Source organism: Hyla sarda, chromosome 6 (genome assembly GCF_029499605.1).
Source record: "Hyla sarda isolate aHylSar1 chromosome 6, aHylSar1.hap1, whole genome shotgun sequence".
Classification (NCBI taxonomy): domain Eukaryota; kingdom Metazoa; phylum Chordata; class Amphibia; order Anura; family Hylidae; genus Hyla; species Hyla sarda.
Window position 1 is genome coordinate 5,868,066 of NC_079194.1, and position 19,888 is coordinate 5,887,953.

A 19,888-nucleotide genomic window follows, 5' to 3' on the forward strand; every position below is an offset into this window, starting at 1 on the left:
CTTTTGTTCCGGATCCCAGTAGCCGGGTGTGTGGTCACATTTTTACAATTCCAGACGCCCGTGTTTGCGCCTTGTACAGCGACACGATGTAAAAGCTTCTTAATAAACAAAATCCCCCCCCCCCCGGTCCTGTTTATATTGGGCTCAGCTTTCCTGTGGGACGTCCGATCTTATAAGTAGAAGGAGCAGAAAAAGTTGTCTGATTAAATGTGTGATGGGGACGGCATCATCCTTCGTATTAGAATCCATCACCCTTCGTATTAAAATCCATCACCCTTCGTATTAGAATCCATCACCCTTCGTATTAGAATCCATCACCCTTCGTATTAGAATCCATCACCCTTCAAATTAGAATCCATCACCCTTTGTATTAGAATCCATCACCCTTCGTATTAGAATCCATCACCCTTCGTATTAGAATCCATCACCCTTCGTATTAGAATCCATCACCCTTCGTATTAGAATCCATCACCCTTCGTATTAGAATCCATCACCCTTCGTATTAGAATCCATCACCCTTCGTATTAGAATCCATCACCCTTCGTATTAGAATCCATCACCCTTCGTATTAGAATCCATCACCCTTTGTATTAGAATCCATCATCCTTCGTATTAGAATCCATCACCCTTCATCCTTCGTATTAGAATCCATCACCCTTCATCCTTCGTATTAGAATCCATCATCCTTCGTATTAGAATCCATCATCCTTCATCCTTCGTATTAGAATCCATCATCCTTCATCCTTCGTATTAGAATCCATCATCCTTCGTATTAGAATCCATCATCCTTCATCCTTCGTATTAGAATCCATCACCCTTCGTATTAGAATCCATCACCCTTCGTATTAGAATCCATCACCCTTTGTATTAGAATCCATCACCCTTCGTATTAGAATCCATCACCCTTCGTATTAGAATCCATCACCCTTCGTATTAGAATCCATCACCCTTTGTATTAGAATCCATCATCCTTCATCCTTCGTATTAGAATCCATCACCCTTCATCCTTCGTATTAGAATCCATCACCCTTCATCCTTCGTATTAGAATCCATCATCCTTCGTATTAGAATCCATCATCCTTCATCCTTCGTATTAGAATCCATCATCCTTCATCCTTCGTATTAGAATCCATCATCCTTCGTAATTAGAATCCATCATCCTTCATCCTTCGTATTAGAATCCATCATCCTTCATCCTTCGTATTAGAATCCATCATCCTTTGTATTAGAATCAATCATCCATCGTCCTTCACATTAGAATCCATCGTCCTTCACATTAGAATCCATCATCCGAGATATATATATATTATCACTGGCAGGAGTACAGAAGTCCTGGAATGTTGCTGATCGCTCCGGGTCTCAGGAGTGAATGGTTGGAGTGATTGAGACCCGGAGCGATCAGCAACGTTTGACATGTCTGTTCGACGAATGAAAAGTTGTTATTGATGACCTGAATGCTTTAAAGTGGGTACTCCATAGCGTTCGGAACAAAATGGAACAAATGCCCCCCTTGTAACATCACACCACGCCCCCTCAAGGGCATGGTGTGTTGTCACAAGGGGTGTGGCCGTTACATCACTACCCTGCTGCCTGCACCCAATGATTGGGACAATGTTCTGAACACTGGGGCAGTGGAGTACCCCCTTAAAGGCATACTTCGGTTAACAAAAAATGTAACCCCTTTACACAGGATAGAGGATAAATGTCTGATCATGTGGGGTCCGACCACCGGGATCTCCCACCGCTTGTCTCTTACCTTGGCGCATTCCAACCCTCACCTTCCAAACTGGTCTCGGGGGTGACCGCCCGCTTCACCAATCAAGGAGTTGTCCCACCTCAGCCTGTTTGTCTGGGAAGGTTAGGGCCGGAGCGCTCCCAGATAAGAGACGCCCCGTGTGATCACCATTGATCGCTTGTCCTGTGGATGGAATTTTGGGTTGTATTTTACCGATTCTGTAAGTAGCTCCCAAGGTTCATGGCTTTGGTCCTATCTGAGGTAGATACTGATGTTTGTCGGGCCGGTCAGGTCTCGCTGTAGAGGGTCACAGTCCGATTGATGTCCCATTGCTTGTGGTGTATAGACATCTTCTTGTTTAAGATCATTGGATTTAACACTTCTAAAAATTCTTAATGCTGAAAAAAACAAAAAAAACTATGAAAAAGATAAGAATGTGATTGTGATTTTCTGTATATGGAGTATTATTATTTATTATTACTATTATTATTTATTATTACTATTATTATTTATTATTATTATTATTACTATTATTATTTATTATTATTATTACGATTATTATTTCTATTATTATTATTTATTATTTATCATTCTGGTTATTTTTTGTTAATTATAAATAAAAAATAATAATAATAAATTATAAATATGATCAGCATTATTATCACTATTATTATTTATTATTATTATTGTGGTTTTTAGGGCATTTACCGAGTGAATGGAGCGAAGTCCAGAGTGGAGAAGCTGTGTCAGGCGTTCGAAAATGGGAAAGACCTGGTGGAACTGTCCGATCTGTATGCGCACGACATCAGTAACGTCCTGAAGCTTTACCTGCGACAGGTGGGTGATGGGGGATCGGCATCAGGAGTATGGACAGGCCTTCCAGTAACATTGCCTATATATGTGTCCAATATTATCAATACTGACTCCATTTTCTCTCCTTCAGCTCCCAGAACCTTTGATAATGTTTCGTGTTTACAATGAGCTGATCGGATTGGCCAAAGAAAGCCAGCGCTCCACCGACGAAGTGGACTCCCAAGCGAGTAGCCCGCCACTGAAGAGACAGCCGTCCGGGGTGGAGCTGAACAGAGTCATCATAAAGATCAGAGATCTGCTGAAACTGCTGCCCCCGCCAAACTATAACACCCTACAGTTCTTAGTGGGACATCTTCATAGGTAACTAGACAACTGCACCAGACTGCAAAATGCTGCAGAAACATATAGAATTGCTAACACCACCAACAATCCATTTGTTTTAAAGGTCTTAGTCCTGTACTTCCTGGTTGAGCAGTTGCTCAGTACAACAATTCCCAGAATGCATCACAGTCCTTCCACCCTGCCTGCTTCCCTCCCACAGCACTCCTGCGTGTTCCCTGCACGGAGCTGCTGCAGAACATCTCATTTCTATGAGGTTTCTGCACCCGCTGTATTCATTACCTGTCTGCTCCTCTGCCTGTGGATTGTTCAGCACAAGGCAGCATGCTGTAACCAAAATGTCCCATTAAAGATATATATATATGTATATGACAGGGATATAGCTGTAGTGGCTGTTCAGAGGTGGTGACATCACTCAGTGGGCAGAGCTAGAACTCAGACAAAATACAGCCACGCCTCCTGAGACAGTAGAAGATGATGCTTCATCTCAGGGAGAGGGAGGAGCTGGGGAGCTGCTGAAACAACACCACACTGACAAAGAGGGAACTACACAACTTCCTGTTAGGAGAGAGGGAGGAGTCAGGGAGCAGCTGAAGGACTGGAAAGGTAGGGGAAATCCTGAATACAGCGAATTCACAACTATTAGTTTTCTGTATTCTTTCCTTAAAGGAGTACTCTGCCCCTAGACATCTTATCTTCTAACCAAAGGGTAGGGGATAAGATGTCTGATTGTGGGTGGTCCCGCCGCTGGGGACTCTCGCGACCTCGGCTGCGGCAGCCCATACCTCCGATGCACTCCGTGCATCGGATGTTTGGGCTGCCGCAGCCGAGGTCGCGAGGGTCCCCAGCGGCAGGACCCCGCAAAAGTGAACTTTGCTCAGTGCAAGATGACTGGCCGTGCGGAGGCTCATGACATCACGCCCCCTACCATAGACTTGCATTGAGGGGGTGTGGCCATGATGTCACGAGCCTCCGGTGCTGCACCCGACGCTCTGAACGAACGTCTGGTGCAGCAGGGAGATCACGGGGGTCCCACCGCTGGGGATTGGGGATACGATGTCTAGGGGCAGAGCACCCATTTAAGGCTGGGTTCACATCACGTTTTTGCCATACTGTTTTCAATCCGTTTTTCAAAACCATATTGCGAAAAAACGGATGGAACGGTATGGGAAAAAGTAAACCGTATGCGTTTTTAAACTGTATACTGTTTTTAAAAGTGAATACAGTTCCGTCCGTTTTTATATTAAAAAAAACATAAGTTTTTGAAAATGTTGTCCATCTTTAATGGGAGGGGTCTTGGGTGGGGACTTTAGGATGCAAATGCGCATGTGCAAAATAAAAACCGTATAAGTTTTTCCCGCATGGAACTGTATACATGTGCGTTTCCCATTGACGTCCATGTTAAAAAAAAAAATTTTTTAAACTTATCCGGTTGTAGTACGGTTTTAAAACCGGAGTCAAAACCGTGTTGAACCACAATTTTGTCTCCGGTTTAAAAACCGTACTGCAACTGCATTTTTTATTTTTTTTTAACATGGACGTTAATGGGAAACGCACATATATACGGTTCCATAAGGGTAAACGTATAAGTTTTTTACTTTGCGCATTTGCATCCTAAAGTCCCCTCCCATTAAAAATGGACAACATTTTCAAAAACGTATGGTTTTTTTTTTCTATAAAAACGGACGGAACTGTATGCACTTTTAAAAACAGTATACGGTTTATTTTTTCCCATACTGTTCCATCCGTTTTTTTTGCCATACGGTTTTCTTTAGAAAAACAGATTGAAAACAGTATGGCAAAAACGTGATGTGAACTCCGCCTTAGCCATCAGGTTGAAGTTTTAGTTGCTGTTTTGGTTACTAATAGTTGCAGATCCGTAGATTTTCTGTCCTTACATAGGAAAACGTATTCATCTGATCTGATTTATAAAGCCAAACCCCCTCCCCCTGCAGAGTCTACAGCGCTCAGATTGATGTAAAGCTGGGTGCTCAGTCAATGTGCGGTCACATACTGACACATAGTAACACATCTGCAGCAGTGACGTCTTTCTGTGTATTAGTACCTGATGTATTTTTCATGCTCCACATAAGGAAACAACCATTTTTAACCGGTGTTGTAAATATTTTTTTCAGGGTGACGGAAGAAGTGGAAGAAAACAAGATGACGGCCAGTAACCTGGGGATAATATTCGGGCCCACCCTGCTGAGGCCGCGCCAGACCGACGCCACCATCTCCCTCTCCTCCCTGGTGGATTACCCCTATCAGGCCCGCATAGTGGAGCTGCTGATCTCCCACTACGATAAGATATTCGACGTGTCCCGCGAGATGATTAACCCCGTGGATAAGGCGGAGGAGAGAGAACCGAATCACGTGAGGAAGTCACAGTCACTGCCCGTGGGGAATGAGGTGAGGTCCTCGGGGCTGCGCCTATGTACACAGACTGGAGGCGCTGGAGCGTAATCGGGTGAATCTCACGTAATCTTCTTGGCTCCGCAGAACGTTCTGCTGTCCAAGCGCACCGGATCCCTGGATGAGGCCGCCTTAGACTTTAAAGGAGTGGAGGAGCGGGAAACCCGGAGCCAGAGTATGGATATCGCCGAGGAGAACGGTGAGTGCCGACACGCCAGATGAGAGTTTAGTTTTTTTTTTTTTTTTCTATAGTTTCCAACTTTAAAGGGGTACTCCACCCTTAGGATGAAGAAGAAGAGCAGGGTCCAGCTCCCAGGAAAAACGGATAAAATGCAAAATTTTAATTCAAGCCATTAAAATTGAGTGAACAAAAATAGAAGGAGGGAAATAAAATCATAGCAGAAACGCCGACACGTTTCGGACCATATAGTCCTTAATCATGGCAGCTCCACCCTTAGACGTCTTATCCCCGCGATCTCAGCTGCGGCACCCCAGACATGCGGTGCACGGAGCAAACTTCGTGCCGGATGACTGGCGATGTTCGGTGGAGGCGAGTGACATCACGGTCATTCCCCGATTGGGATGTCACAGCCACACCCCATCAATGCAAGTCTATGGGAGGGGGCGTGGCGGCTGCCGCCACGCCCCCTCCCATAGACTTGCATTGAGGGGACGCAGCCGTGACGTCTCGAGCCTCTGGCACTGCACCCAATGCACGGGACCCCTGCGATCAGACCTCTTATCCCCTATCCTTTGTATAGGCGATAAGATGTCTAGGAGCAGAGTACCCCTTTAAGGCTGAATCTCAGAAATGTTTATCAGTTCATTCTACATTTGGGGACTGGAAAATCTGACAATTATAATAGTTTTATATTATATGATGTATTACGTGCCGCACGGTGCTACAGAGCTGCCCATATAATCCCAGAATAGCCCCTACCCCGGGGCTGCCCCCAAAACATCCAGGAATGCAAAGACCCCATCCAAACTCCACCCCTTCTGTCCTAGCCCCGCCCCCTAGTGGTGAGAACTCCAGGAGTTATGTAAAGATCATAGCCTGCGGGGTTACCCCGTTTATGCGACTTACATTAAAGGGGTATTCCAGAAAAAAACTTTTTTGTTTAGATCAACTGGCTCCAGAAAGTTAAACAGATTTGTAAATTATATCTATTAAGAAATCTTAATCCTTCCAATAATTATCAGCTGCTGAAGTTGAGTTGTTGTTTTCTGTCTGGGAACAGTGCTCTCTGCTGATCTCGGGAACTGCACAGAGGTTTACTATGGGGATTTGCTTCTACTTTGGACAGTTCCCGAGACAGGTGTCATCAGAGAGCACTTAGACAGAAAAGAACAACTCAACTTCAGCAGCTCATAAGTACTGAAAGGATTAAGATTTTTTAATAGAAGTAATTTACAAATCTGTTTAACTTTCTGGAGCCAGTTGATACATAAAAATTTTTTTTTTTTCCTGGAATACCCCTTTAAAGCGCAACTGTTATCATTTTTTAACCCCCCCCAGACTACTATAATGTTGTTCCTGATGACCATACCTTTATCGCTGCTCTTCCCTCTTTTATAACTTATAAAATCCTTTTATTCAGCGGTCAGGCACAGTCGGATAGGCATGGCTTGGGGTTCGCAAAGCCCCGCCTCCATCACGCCTCCGCCACGCCTATCCTCTTTCAGCGCTGGGACCACTGTGTAGTAAGACAAAGAGGTCCACAGCGCATGCGCCCCTCCCGTCCGGCTCTCATATTCTACATAAAACAATTCCCTGTTGTTGTCCTCTTCAGCTCCAGGTTGTGCACATACTAGAGGCAGAGAGCTTGTTCATTCACTGCCTCTAGTATAGCGCATGCGCACTGAGCGCATTCAGGGCAGCGGCGCACACGACTGAGAGGGGCGCATGCGCACTGGATTCGTTGTGGACCGCTGTGTTTTACTGTACAGCGGTCCCAGCACTGAATATGAGGATAGGCGTGGCGGAGGCGGGGCTTTGCGAACCCCAAGCCACGCCTATCCGACTGTGCGCTGAATAAAAGGACTTTATAAAAGAAGGAAGAGAAGCGATAAAGGTATTGGCTGCAGTCACTTTATGGTCGTCAGGAACAACATTATAGTCTGGGGGGGGGGGTAAAAAAATGATGAGAGTTGCGCTTTAATGTTAGTGGGACTTGTGCAAAAGACGTCCAGCTTAGTTGTTTTCACCTCTGCACCCACAAACAGGCGAAAGGCAGTTGTGATGCCGCCTTTTACCGAGATGAGAATACCCCTTTATTTATTGTGTGACATAAGAAAATTACCTCCCTAGAAACAGCGCCCCTCTTGTCCATGGCCGCTCTTGGTATTACCTCTCAGCCCACTCAAGTGTAGGTAGTAATCCTGCAATCATTTAGCACATTCAGCATTTCTGTGGAGTCACATGACATGTTGTATGATTCTTGTCAGCCAATGAGCTGTTATTAAAGGGGTACTCCACTGGGAAAAAAAAAAATTAAATCTCAACTGGTGCCAGAAAGTTACAGATTTGTAAATTACTTCTATTTAAAAATCTTAATCCTTCCAGTACTTATCAGCTGCTGTATACTAGAGAGAAAGTTCTTTTCTTTTTTGATTTCTTTTCTGTCTGACTCAGGAATTTGGCTGAATACATTTCCCACTGTGTTTTTAGTTTTTAGTTGTGACATTTTGTGTCTTACAGAAACCAATCTAAGTGACTCTGAAGAGCGCGGAGACTCCTCGGAGGCGGTCAGTCCGGTCTTCTCTCTGCAGGGATCAGATGAACAAGGTGAGAGCAAGAAGAGTGGTAAAATACATAAAATTCTGCCCCATTTTTTACCAATTCCATCCCTTGAGCAGGTGTTACTTTATTACTTAAAGGGGAACTCCATCCCTAGACATCCTTATCCCTTATACAAAGGATCGGGGATAAGATGTCTGATCGCGGGGGTCATGCCACTGGGGACCCATTACTGCCCCCATTGTTCATTTAGAGTGTCGGGTGCAGCGCCAGAGACTCGTGATGTCACAGCCACGCCCCCTCAATGCAAGTCTATGGGAGGGGGCGTGACGGCCGTCACGCCCCCTTCCATAGACTTGCATTGAGGGGGCGTGACCGTGACATCACGAGCGGGTGTGACTGTGATGTCATGAGCCTCCGCCCCGCATCGACAGTCATCCCCTATCCTTTGGATGCAACGTAGCATGGAACGCCAGAATTTATTTTTTTTTTATATATTTTTTTTTAACTCCTGTTCCAATTTTTTTTAATAATTCATCACCAGATCGCCACCTTCTCTATATAAACAGTTGTGCAACACTGAGAGACTCGACCCTATAGATCCCCCAGGATATCAAGGTTCATTTCCATTATTGATGTTCGGCCCATAATGCATCACTCTAATCACCTCCTGCAGTCACTGGAAAGCACCGGAGTTCCCTTTCAGAGGTGACATTTAGTGACCCAGCGGGAGGCGATGAAAGAACAAAACCTCCAGGAAAAACTGAATTGTTTTTTATTCTGACTTTTGAACTTTAAAAAAAAAAAAATAAAAAAAATAACCCCAGAGTACCCCCCCCCCCCTTAAAGGAGTACTCCTGTGGAAAAAAAATGTTTTTTGTTTATTTATTGATTTATTATTTTTCAAACAAACTGGTGCTAGAAAAGTTAAACAGATTTGTAAATTACTTTATCGTAATCTTTCCAGCACTTATCAGCTGCTGTATACTTCACAGGAAGTTGTGTAGTTCTTTCCAGTCTGACCACAGTGCTCTCTGCTGACACCTCTGTCCATGTCAGGAACTGTCCAGAGTAGAAGCAAATCCCCATAGCAAACCTCTCCTGCTCTGGACAGTTCCTGATATGGACAGAGGTGTCAGCAGAGAGCACTGTGGTAAGACTGGAAAGAACTACACAACTTCCTGTGGAGCATACAGCAGCTGATAAGTACTGGAAAGATTAAAGTGGTTATCCAGGAAAAAACTTTTTTTATATATCAACTGGCTCCAGAAAGTTAAACAGATTTGTAAATTACTTCTATTAAAAAATCTTAATCCTTTCAGTACTTATGAGCTGATGAAGTTGAGTTGTTCTTTTTTGTCTAAGTTCTCTCTGATGACATGTGTCTTGGGAACCGCCCAGTTTAGAAGAGGTTTGCTATGGGGATTTGCTTCTAAACTGGGCGTTTCCCGAGACAGGTGTCATCAGAGAGCACTTAGACAGAAAAGAACAACCTTAACTTCAGAAGCTCATAAGTACTGAAAGGATTAAGATTTTTTAATAGAAGTAATTTACAAATCTGTTTAACTTTCTGGAACCAGTTGATATATAAAAAAGTTTTTTCCTGGATAACCCCTTTAAGATTTTTATATAGAAGTAATTTACAAATCTGTTTAACTTTCTGGCACCAGTTGATTTGAAAAAGATTTAAAAAAAAATGTTTTCCACCAGAGTTCCCCTTTTAAGTGTTTTTGCATCACACAATGTGACTGTGCCCTGAAAATGTTATGTATGTAATGGGAGGTGACAATCATTTTGTGTTTGGTGCCTACATTGAGGGGGGTGGGGTCTGCTCTGTGATTGGTCACATTACTGGGGGCCGTCGAATATGTAGTCTATTTGGTCGCTGCTATCTGTCTCAATCACCTTTCTGGGCCACTTAAAGGGGTACTCCACTGGAAAACATTTTTTTCAACTGGTGCCAGAAAGTTAAACAGATTTTTAAATTACTTCAATTAAAAAAATAAAAATAAAAAAATATATTAATCCTTTCAGTACATATCAGCTGCTGTTATGATTCACAGGAAGTTCTTTTCTTTTTGAATTTCCTTTCTGCCTGACCACAGTGCTCTCTGCTGACATCTCTGTCCATTTTTCAGGAACTGTCCAGAGCAGGAGAAAATCCCCATAGCAAACATATGCTGCTCTGGACAGTTCCTAAAATGGACAGAGATGTCAGCAGAGAGCACTGTGGTCATGATGTCAGCAGAGAGCACTGTGCTTGTGATGTCAGCAGAGAGCTCTGTGTTACAAAAAGAAAATAATTTCTGCTGTAGTATTCAGCAGCTAATAAGTACTGGAAGGATTAAGATTTTTTAATAGAAGTTATTTACAAATCTGTTTAACTTTCTGGAGCCAGTTGATTTAAAAAGAAAACTTTTTCCACTGGAGTACCCCTTTAAAGGAGTACCGTGTATACTAGAGTATAAGCCGACCCGAATATAAGCCGAGGCCCCTAATTTCACCCCAAAATCCCAGGAAAAGTTATTGACTCGACTATAATCCTAGGGTGGGAAATACATCATCCCCCCCCTGTCATCATCCAGACCCCCTCATTAACAACCTCATCATCATCACCCTGTCATCATCCCCCCCCATGTCATCATCCAGACCCCTGTCATTAACAACCTCATCATCATCACCCTGTCATCATCCCCCCCCCTGTCATCATCCCCCCCCCTGTCATCATCCCCCCCCTGTCATCATCCCCCCCCCTGTCATCATCCCCCCCCCTGTCATCATCCCCCCCCCGTCATCATCCCCCCCCCTGTCATCATCCCCCCCCCTGTCATCATCCCCCCCTGTCATCATCCCCCCCCCTGTCATCATCCCCCCCCTGTCATCATCCCCCCCCTGTCATCATCCCCCCCCTGTCATCATCCCCCCCCCCTGTCATCATCCCCCCCCCTGTCATCATCCCCCCCCCCTGTCATCATCCCCCCCCCCCTGTCATCATCCCCCCCCCCCTGTCATCATCCCCCCCCTGTCATCATCCCCCCCCCTGTCATCATCCCCCCCCCTGTCATCACCCCCCCCCTTGTCATCAGCCGCCCCCCCCCCCACCCCTTCATCATCACCGCTTGTCAAAGTCTTGATTACAGTGGTCTTCAACCTGCGGACCTCCAGATGTTTCAAAACTACAACTCCCAGCAAGCCCGGGCAGCCATCCAGCCCCCTCTCACCCCCTTTAGTTTTGCACTCGCCTCCGCTCGGCGGGACGTTAGGGTGCGCTGGTCCGGTGCTGCAGGACGGTCCGGTGGGAGGGATAGTCGTTCCGGGCTGTCCATCTTCACCGGGGGGGCCTCTTCTCCGCGCTTCGGGCCCGGAATAGAGGCGTTGCCTTGACGACGACGCACAGGGACGTTGCTTATGAACGCGCGGAGAAGAGGCCCCCCCGGTGAAGATGGACAGCCCGGAACGACTATCCCTCCCACCGGACCGTCCTGCAGCACCGGACCAGCGCACCCTAACGTCCCGCCGAGCGGAGGAGAGTGCAAAACTAAAGGGGGTGAGAGGGGGCTGGATGATGTCGAAGGCCGCAGTGGTCTTCAACCTGCGGACCTCCAGAGGTTTCAAAACTACAACTCCCAGCAAGCCCGGACAGCCGATGGCTGCCTGGGCTTGCTGGGAGTTGTAGTTTTGAAACATCTGGAGGTCCGCAGGTTCAAGACCACTGAGGGCGGAGAGTTCACTTGAGTATAAGCCGAGGGAGGTGTTTTCAGCACGAAAAATCGTGCTGAAAAATTCGGCTTATACTTGAGTATATACGGTATTCCAGGACCAAAACTTTTTTTTATATATATATCAACTGGCTCCGGAAAGTTAAACAGATTTGTAAATTACTTCTATTAAAAAATCTTAATCCTTCCAATAGTTATTAGACAGAAAAAAACAACTCAACTTCAGAAGCTAATAACTATTGGAAGGATTAAGATTTTTTAATAGAAGTAATTTACAAATCTGTTTAACTTTCCGGAGCCAGTTGAGATATATATATATATATGGTTTAGCCTGGAATACCCCTTTAAGCAAAGTAAGGCCGGATACGCACAAAGGAATTTCCGAGTGGTATTCCGCTTTGAAATTCCAATCGGAAATTCCGGTGCAGTAGAATCCCCGTTGCTGACTTGGTCGGTGCTGGCCGCAGTCGAAATCCATCTGAAAATTGCGTAGTGTGACCCTAGCCTATCCCTTGCCATGCTCCTCCATGCTGCTTCTGCTTTTCTGTATTCCGAGGCAGGAAAAAACAAAAATAGAAATAATATTAGATTTAAAATGTTGATCATTGAGCCAGGAGCTACATTAGTGGTCTCCAAAAATGCAGACCTCCTGCTATTGCAAAACTACAACTCCCAGCATGCCCGGACAGCCAACGGCTGTCCGGGCATGCTGGGAGTTGTAGTTTTGCAACATTTGGAGACCACTGAGCTTCATGATAAAGTCTTCGATTAAATTTGTGCAGAATTCTGTGACCTCGGATTCTGTCGCACGACCTTAACCATAATGACTCCATCTTGTCCTCTCTTAGATTGCTCCATGGAAACCATCTCCGAGGGCGACGTCGCGGTGAGGAGGAGCAGCTCCGAAGACATCTCCAAAACGAACCTCTCCGTACCTGTAAAATCTTATCGCCAAATCTCCAAAGTTCAGCTGAGGGCTCCTCGCGCCAAGCCGGTGATCCGCCCGGTCAGTTTACCCGTGGACCGTCTCCTTCCTCCCTCGGTGCTGAACGAGAATTCCAGGAATGTGGGCGTCGCCACGTCTGACAAACTTGGCCAAAGTCCCATCATCGAAGAGGTCTCGGAGAACAAAGCCGCGACCGCCGTCAACTCGTGCCACAGACTCTCGTGCTACGACTCGCAGAGCTACCGCAAAATGTGGGACAAGCAGTATAAGCTGTACGACATGACGCCCAGAACGGCCATGATCATGACCAACGTGCCGCAGGAGATAAGAGCGCACGACGCCGGGCCCACCGCGCTGCCAAAAATCCCCTCCGCGTCCCAGCTCAAGCCCCTAACCGCGGACGGTAACTCTACAGAGCCCAATCTGCTGGCCACTTACCGGGCGCCGAGAACTTTACAGCCGGGGACTTTCTACAAGCCGCCATCTTACAAAACCAAACCGAGCGACGAGACGTCTCCGAGCGACGCAACGTCTCTGGCCAAAGCGCAATGTCAGAGCAACAACAACAACGTCAACCTAATCGCAGACTCGGATCTGGCGGCCGAGATTCAGGGACAGAGCAAAAACGTACAAAAAACGGAGGATAGCCCCCCGACGGACGCAAAGCCAACGTTTCCTCGACTCAGGCCGAAACGCATGCAGGAACTGGAACACAGAGAGGCGCATTTCGTGTAGCGTCGGGACCGCGGACGGTCGTCGTCTCCCAACGTGCCATGTTCGCCATCATATTTTTTTTATATATTAAAAACAAAAACTTTTTAACTGGAAAAAAAAACAAAACAAAAAACACTGAAGTGCTTTTCTATACAGAACAGTCTATTTTGCGCGCGTTCCGCGCCCGTAGCGATTAAATTTGATTCTTATTTATACCGAGATACAGTATTCAGATACCGATCAAACTCTTCGTGTAAATTTGTGTAAAAGCGGAAGAAATTGTATTTGCGTTTTTTCTTTTTTTTTTTTTTTTTTTTCGTACGACAGCAGCAACATTTGCTGTATGAAAGCTGCAATGTATCCTTCGAAGCCGCGGGGGGCGGGGTTAATGGGTCGCGTCTGTGTGTATAGATTTCTTGTTTTCATCCGTTGCCGGTTTCTTTGTGGTCACTTTAATGATATTTCTACAGAGACGATGCACTTAACATTTTTTTTTTTTTTTTTTTTAAGACCAACGCTATAAAATGGGGGTAAAAAAAAAAAAAAAAAAGATGGCGGCACACAAGGGGTTACTGAGGTGTCAGGAAATCGGGGATTTATATGAAGGATCCTGGATGGTCGCCTCTCGGTGAAGATTTTACACCCATTGTTCTGTAGCATCTGCCCCGCTTCATATATTAGTATTTATTTTACGGAAATCGGTTTGGGATTTCCTTTTATCACTGTCGTCCGCACCGTCAGTCTCTGTATGAAGAACGTAGCCCGCGCCATTTTATAGAGCAGGTGGAGACGAGCAGATTGATATATATATATATATATGTGTTTGGTAGGAAAATATTCCGTACAACCTGCAATCTATTCATAAAATTTCATCCTGATTCTGGGTTTAGGAGTCCAGTGGGAGGTCCTATTAAAAGAGTCAAGTGGGTGGTGCCAATTAGAGATTGACAGTCATCCTTGTGTAATTGTTTACCGAGATGAGTCCAGGGGGAGGTCTTACTCAGGAAATGACAGTCATCCTTGTAGGTGTAGGTCCACCCACTAGACCAGTGGTCTCCAACCTGCGGACCACCAGATGTTTTAAAACTACAACTCCCAGCATGCCCGGACAGCCGTTGGCTGTCCGGGCATGCTGGGAATTGTAGTTTTGCAACAGCTGGAGGGCCGCAGGTTGGAGACCACTGGTCTAGTGGGTGGACCTACACCTACAAGGATGACTGTCATTTCCTGAGTAAGACCTCCCCCTGGACTCATCTCGGTAAACAATTACACAAGGATGACTGTCAATCTCTAATTGGCACCACCCACTTGACTCTTTTATGTGAACAAACACTTATACAAGGATGACTGACTGTTAATCCCTAATTAAAGGGGTACTCCGGTGGAAAACTTTTAGGGTAACCTGTCTCTGAACATCGCGTCTGAGCTGGGGGAAGCTGAGCAGGATGATCTCTTCTTCTTATTATATCTGGTTTTAGGAGTCCAGTGGGCGGTCCCAACCGGTGATTGACAGCTACCTTTGTATGGCACAGTCACACGGGAAGGGTTGTCAATCCCTAAGAGTGTGCTGAGAAGAGTTCTTAAAGGGGTACTCTGGTGGAAAACTTTTTTTTTTTTTAATAAACTGGTGCCAGAAAGTTAAACAGATTTGTAAATTACTTCTATTAAAAAAATCTTAATCCTTCCAGTACTTATCAGCTGCTGAATACTACAGCGGAAATTATTTTCTTTTTGGAACAGAGCTCTCTGCTGACATCATGACCACAGTGCTCTCTGCTGACATCTCTGTCCATTTTAGGAACTGTCAAGAGCAGCATATGTTTGCTGTGGGGATTTCCTCCTACTCTGGACAGTTCCTAAAATGGACAGAGATGTCAGCAGAGAGCACTGTGCTTGTGATGTCAGCAGAGAGCTCTGTGGTCATGATGTCAGCAGAGAGCTCTGTGTTCCAAAAAGAAAAGAACTTCCTTTCTAATATTTAGCAGCTAATAAGTACTGGAAGGATTAAGATGTTTTAATAGAAGTAATTTACAGATCTGTTTAACTTTCTGGCACCAGTTGATTTAAAAAAAAAAAAAAAGTTTTCCACCAGAGTACCCCTTTAAGACCACCCACTGGACTATTCTCAGCACACTCTTAGGGATTGACAACCCTTCCCGTGTGACTGTGCCATACAAAGGTAGCTGTCAATCACCGGTTGGGACCGCCCACTGGACTCCTAAAACCAGATATAATAAGAAGAAGAGATGATCCTGCTCAGCTTCCCCCTGCTCGGACGCGATGTTCAGAGACTGGTTACCCTTAAAGGAGACTTTTCCCACATTTGACATATAAGGATAAAAGTGACGGGGTCCAGCACTTGGGATCAGAAGAAGTGGCTGCTTCACCCCCCTATATCAGTGGGAGGAAGGGGGGGGGGGTACTTTTGGAATCTGTGGGAATTGTAGAGTAATATGAAAATGGCTCATACAGTTCCTTATAGGGGTCATCCAGGATTATACAAACGCCAAATTTCTTTCTCAAACTGCGCCACCCCCTGTCCTCAGGTTGTTTGCGGTATTGCAGCTCAGTTCCATTGAAGTGAACAGCGCCAAGTTGTAATACCTCACACAACCTGAGGACAGATGTGGCGCTGTGACTTCCTGGTTTTGAAAGAAATTAGCAGTTTTTCTGTTCCTGGATAACCCCTTTAATGTTTTTGCAAGAACAACATTGTTTTTATTAGAAAAATATATGCCAAAGTGAATCCCACAAAAAAAGACTAAGGCCTCCTCTCATATTTCCTATTACTTTAGGATCCACTTCTGATTTTGGCTAAAAGGAAAAATAAAAATTCTGCATCAAAAAATTAGGTTTTTATGTCAGTTTTTTCATTAAAAAAAATTTTGAGCCAAATTCAGAAGTGGATTCGAAAGAAAGAGGAAATGTTAAGTAAGATATAGGCTACTACTTCCTGCTGGATCCACTTCAAAAACTGCAAATGTGAATTCAGCCGTAGGTTTCACATGCATTATTAGTATTATTGTCATTCATTATTTTTCTTTGTAAAATATCCTGCAGTTTTTTTGTTACCAAAATTCAGTGTATAAAAAGGGAATAGTACTTACACGTCTCCATTCTGAGCCTTCTGGCTTTTGGTTTTTAAAAATAACCCACCACCAAAAAAAAAAAAAAAAAGTGCATGTGACGACTGCCTATGTTTTACTCATGAACACATGAATAAGTCAAATAATTCTTAGAAACCTGTCGGATTCATGTTCTTATTTGCTAACAGTCCCACAGACTGCCTAGTTTTTACTCCTGAACACATGAATAAGTCAAATCATTCTTAGTAAATGAGAAGAGGAATCCGACAGGTTTCTAAGAATGATTCGACTTATTCATGTGTTCAGGAGTAAAAACTAGGCAGTCTGTGGGAGTGTTAGAAACCTGTCGGATTCCTCTTCTCATTTACTAACACTCCCACAGACTGCCTATGTTTTAGGCTAGGTTCAGACTACGGAATCTCCAGGCGGAAAATTTCCGCCCGGAGATTCCAAGTGCGGCCTGCGCCGGCTGAATCAGTCGGCGCTAGGACCGCGCGGACACTGCAGTCTCCAATAGACTGCAATGTGTTCCGTGCGGATTTCCGCCTGAAGAAAGAGCACCACATTTCTTCAGGCGGAAATTTCTAAGCGGATTTTCCGCTTCACAAATTCCGAAGTGTGAAACCCATTCACTACACTAGACATTTTAGCAAGCGGAATTTCGGATGGAAATTTTACGACTGAATTTCTGTCTGAAATTCCGTAGTCTGAACCTAGCCTTACTCATGAATAAGTCGAATCATTCTTAGAAACCAGTCGGATTCCTCTTCTCATTTGCTAACACACCCGTAGAGTCTCCATGGTCCGTATGTGACCGGTTATAAATGTTACGTACGCGGAAACCACGTCAGAAATGTCTTTCCCGTTTCTCCTGTAATTCGTAGCGTGTATTTGTGCGTATGATAAGCCGTAATGTTTTATGTGTTGTTGTTGTTTATTGTATCCGTTGCTTCATCCCAAATATGAAATAAAAGCTCAAAGCCATAATGGACCAGTCCAAAAAAAAAAAAAAAATGGCCGCCTTTACCGCAAGTAGAGGCTGCAGTCAGACGCGGCCTAGAATTACATTTTGTACAGTTTGTTGTAAATCAGCAGCTTTTACTCCGTGTTTCGCAACGTTCGCAGTGTACATTGAATATACTGTATATTTATATAGCAGGGAATTCACGAGTTCTGAATAAAGCCTAAACCAGATGTTGCGAAACTACAACCCCCAGCATGCCCGGGCAGCCGTCGGCTGCCCGGGCATGCTGGGGGTTGTAGATTCGCAACGTTTGGAGATCACTGGCCTAAACCATGTAAATGCGTTCACTTTATACAACCAAATATATGACCGTCGCCCGCGTATACAGTGTTTTTTATTTTGTATGAAATATAAATATATATATATATATTTTTTTGTTATATATACGATTAAACTGTTACACTCAAATATATTAACTTCTTAACCTATTTCTCAGTTTCATGGTTTATATAATTTGATTTTTTTTTACTTTTTTTTTTTTTTCTTCTTCTTTTTTTTAACTTATTAAAATGTAGAATTTTACCCTTGTGGCCGATTGTTACCGCTTGTGCTGGACGATTTTTTTTCACCTATCAGCCATATTCTCCGATTTAAGATGAAAAGCGTTTTTGTGCACAAAATATTTTTTTTTTTTCATATTAAATATAAAGTATTTTATTACATTAGTATTTGGAGTTTTTATTTTATTATGTAGTATTGAAAAAAACTGTAATAACGTGAAGCAGATTTATTATATTGTCATCTGAAACTGATTACTGGGCGGAGTCCGAAATTGTAGTAAAAGAATAAAAAGGGGCAACTGTATTGTAGTACGAGAACATTTTATTGATGTAGGACAACGCGTTTTGGCACCTACTTGCACCTTCCTCTGGTCCAATGTGAAACACCACCTGCCATTCTGATTTGTGCATCTGTAGTGCAGACCTGTTTAAAGTTGGACCTGAGGAAGGTGTAAGTAGTTGGCAAAACCCATTGGCCCTTTGCTGCATATCACGTAAATAGTCTTGTGCATCTGTTTTGGGGAGGACGTTCTTGCGCTACAATGCAATGTTAATCTCCACCATTAAAAAGGCCTGCACTGCAGATTGAGGATGACAGATGTTTCACTTTGGATCTGAGGAAGGTGTGAGTAGATACCGAAACACGTCCTATTATCGCACATCAATAAAATCAAGTAGATTTGGGCATCTGTTTTGGTGAAGACTTTCATGTACAAGTCAACATTAAACTCCTATGTTAAAAAGACCTGTAGCACCAATCCATGTACCAGGATGCAAGGAGGTGTTTCACTTTGGACCTAAGGAAGGTGCAAGTAGGTGCTGAAACATGTTTGTTCATTGCTGCACATCAAAAGAAAAAAAAAAAAAAATCAAGTAGCCTTGTGCAACTGTTTTGGTGAGGACGTTCTTGCACCACAATTCAATGTTAGTCTCCACCATTAAAAAAGGCCTGCACCACAGATGCATGTGACAGGATGCCAGGAGGTGTTTCACGCTTTACCTAAAGAAGGTGCAAGTTGGTACCAAAACCCGTTGGCCCAATGCTGCATATCAATAAAATCAAGTAGCCTAGCCTTGGGCATTTGTTTTGGTGAAGTCGTTCCTTTACTACAAGTCAGCATTAAACTGAAATGTTAAAAAGGCCTTTACCACAGACTCTTTTATCAGGACCCCAGTAGGTGTTTCATGTTGGACCTGATGAAGGTGCAAGTAGTTCCTGAAACACGTCCCGCTGTCGAATAATAAAATTGAGTATTCTTGTATATCTATTTTGATGCAGACGTTCTTGTAATACAAGTCAGCATTAAAGGGGTACTCCAGCCCTGAGACATCTTATCCGCTATCCAAAAGATAGGGGATAAGATGTCTCACCGCGGGGGTCCCCCGTGATCTTGCATTCGCCACCCGCCTGTTAGAGCTGCACGCTGCAGTGCCAGCTCACAAACAGCCGGGTGGTGACCACTCCGCCCCCGTGTGACATCACACCCCTGCTATGCAAGTCTATGGGGGTGATGTCACACGGGGGCGGAGTCGGCTGTTTGTGAGCTGGCACCGCAGCGTGCAGCTCAAACAGGTGGGTGGAGAATGCAAGATTGCGGGGGACCCCCGCGGTGAGACATCTTATCCCCTATCCTTTGGATAGGGGATAAGATGTCTCAGGGCCGGAGTACCCCTTTAAATGAGTAATCCGGTGGAAAAAAAATTTTTCTCAATTCAGCTGGTTCCGAAAAGAAATCTTAATCCTTCCAGTACTTAACACCTGCTGTATGCTCTACAGGTAGTTGTGTAGTTCTTTCCAGTCTGACCACAGTGCTCTCTGCTGACACCTCTGTCCATGTCAGGAACTGTCCAGAGTAGAAG

The 19,888-nt window shown here is 44.5% G+C and overlaps 1 protein-coding gene across 1 annotated transcript in view; it reads left to right on the forward strand.

Moving 5' to 3' along the window:
• ARHGAP29 (Rho GTPase activating protein 29) overlaps nt 1-13,923 on the forward strand; it is a 163,660-nt gene extending 149,737 nt beyond the window's left edge. The window contains exons 32-37 of the mRNA XM_056526663.1: nt 2,435-2,572; nt 2,679-2,908; nt 5,023-5,296; nt 5,387-5,498; nt 8,001-8,087; nt 12,607-13,923. Of these exons, the coding sequence (XP_056382638.1) occupies nt 2,435-2,572; nt 2,679-2,908; nt 5,023-5,296; nt 5,387-5,498; nt 8,001-8,087; nt 12,607-13,439 (1,674 nt within the window). The 3' untranslated portion in view covers nt 13,440-13,923. The remainder of the gene's footprint in view (nt 1-2,434; nt 2,573-2,678; nt 2,909-5,022; nt 5,297-5,386; nt 5,499-8,000; nt 8,088-12,606) is intronic.
• Nucleotides 13,924-19,888: the final 5,965 nt, after the last annotated feature.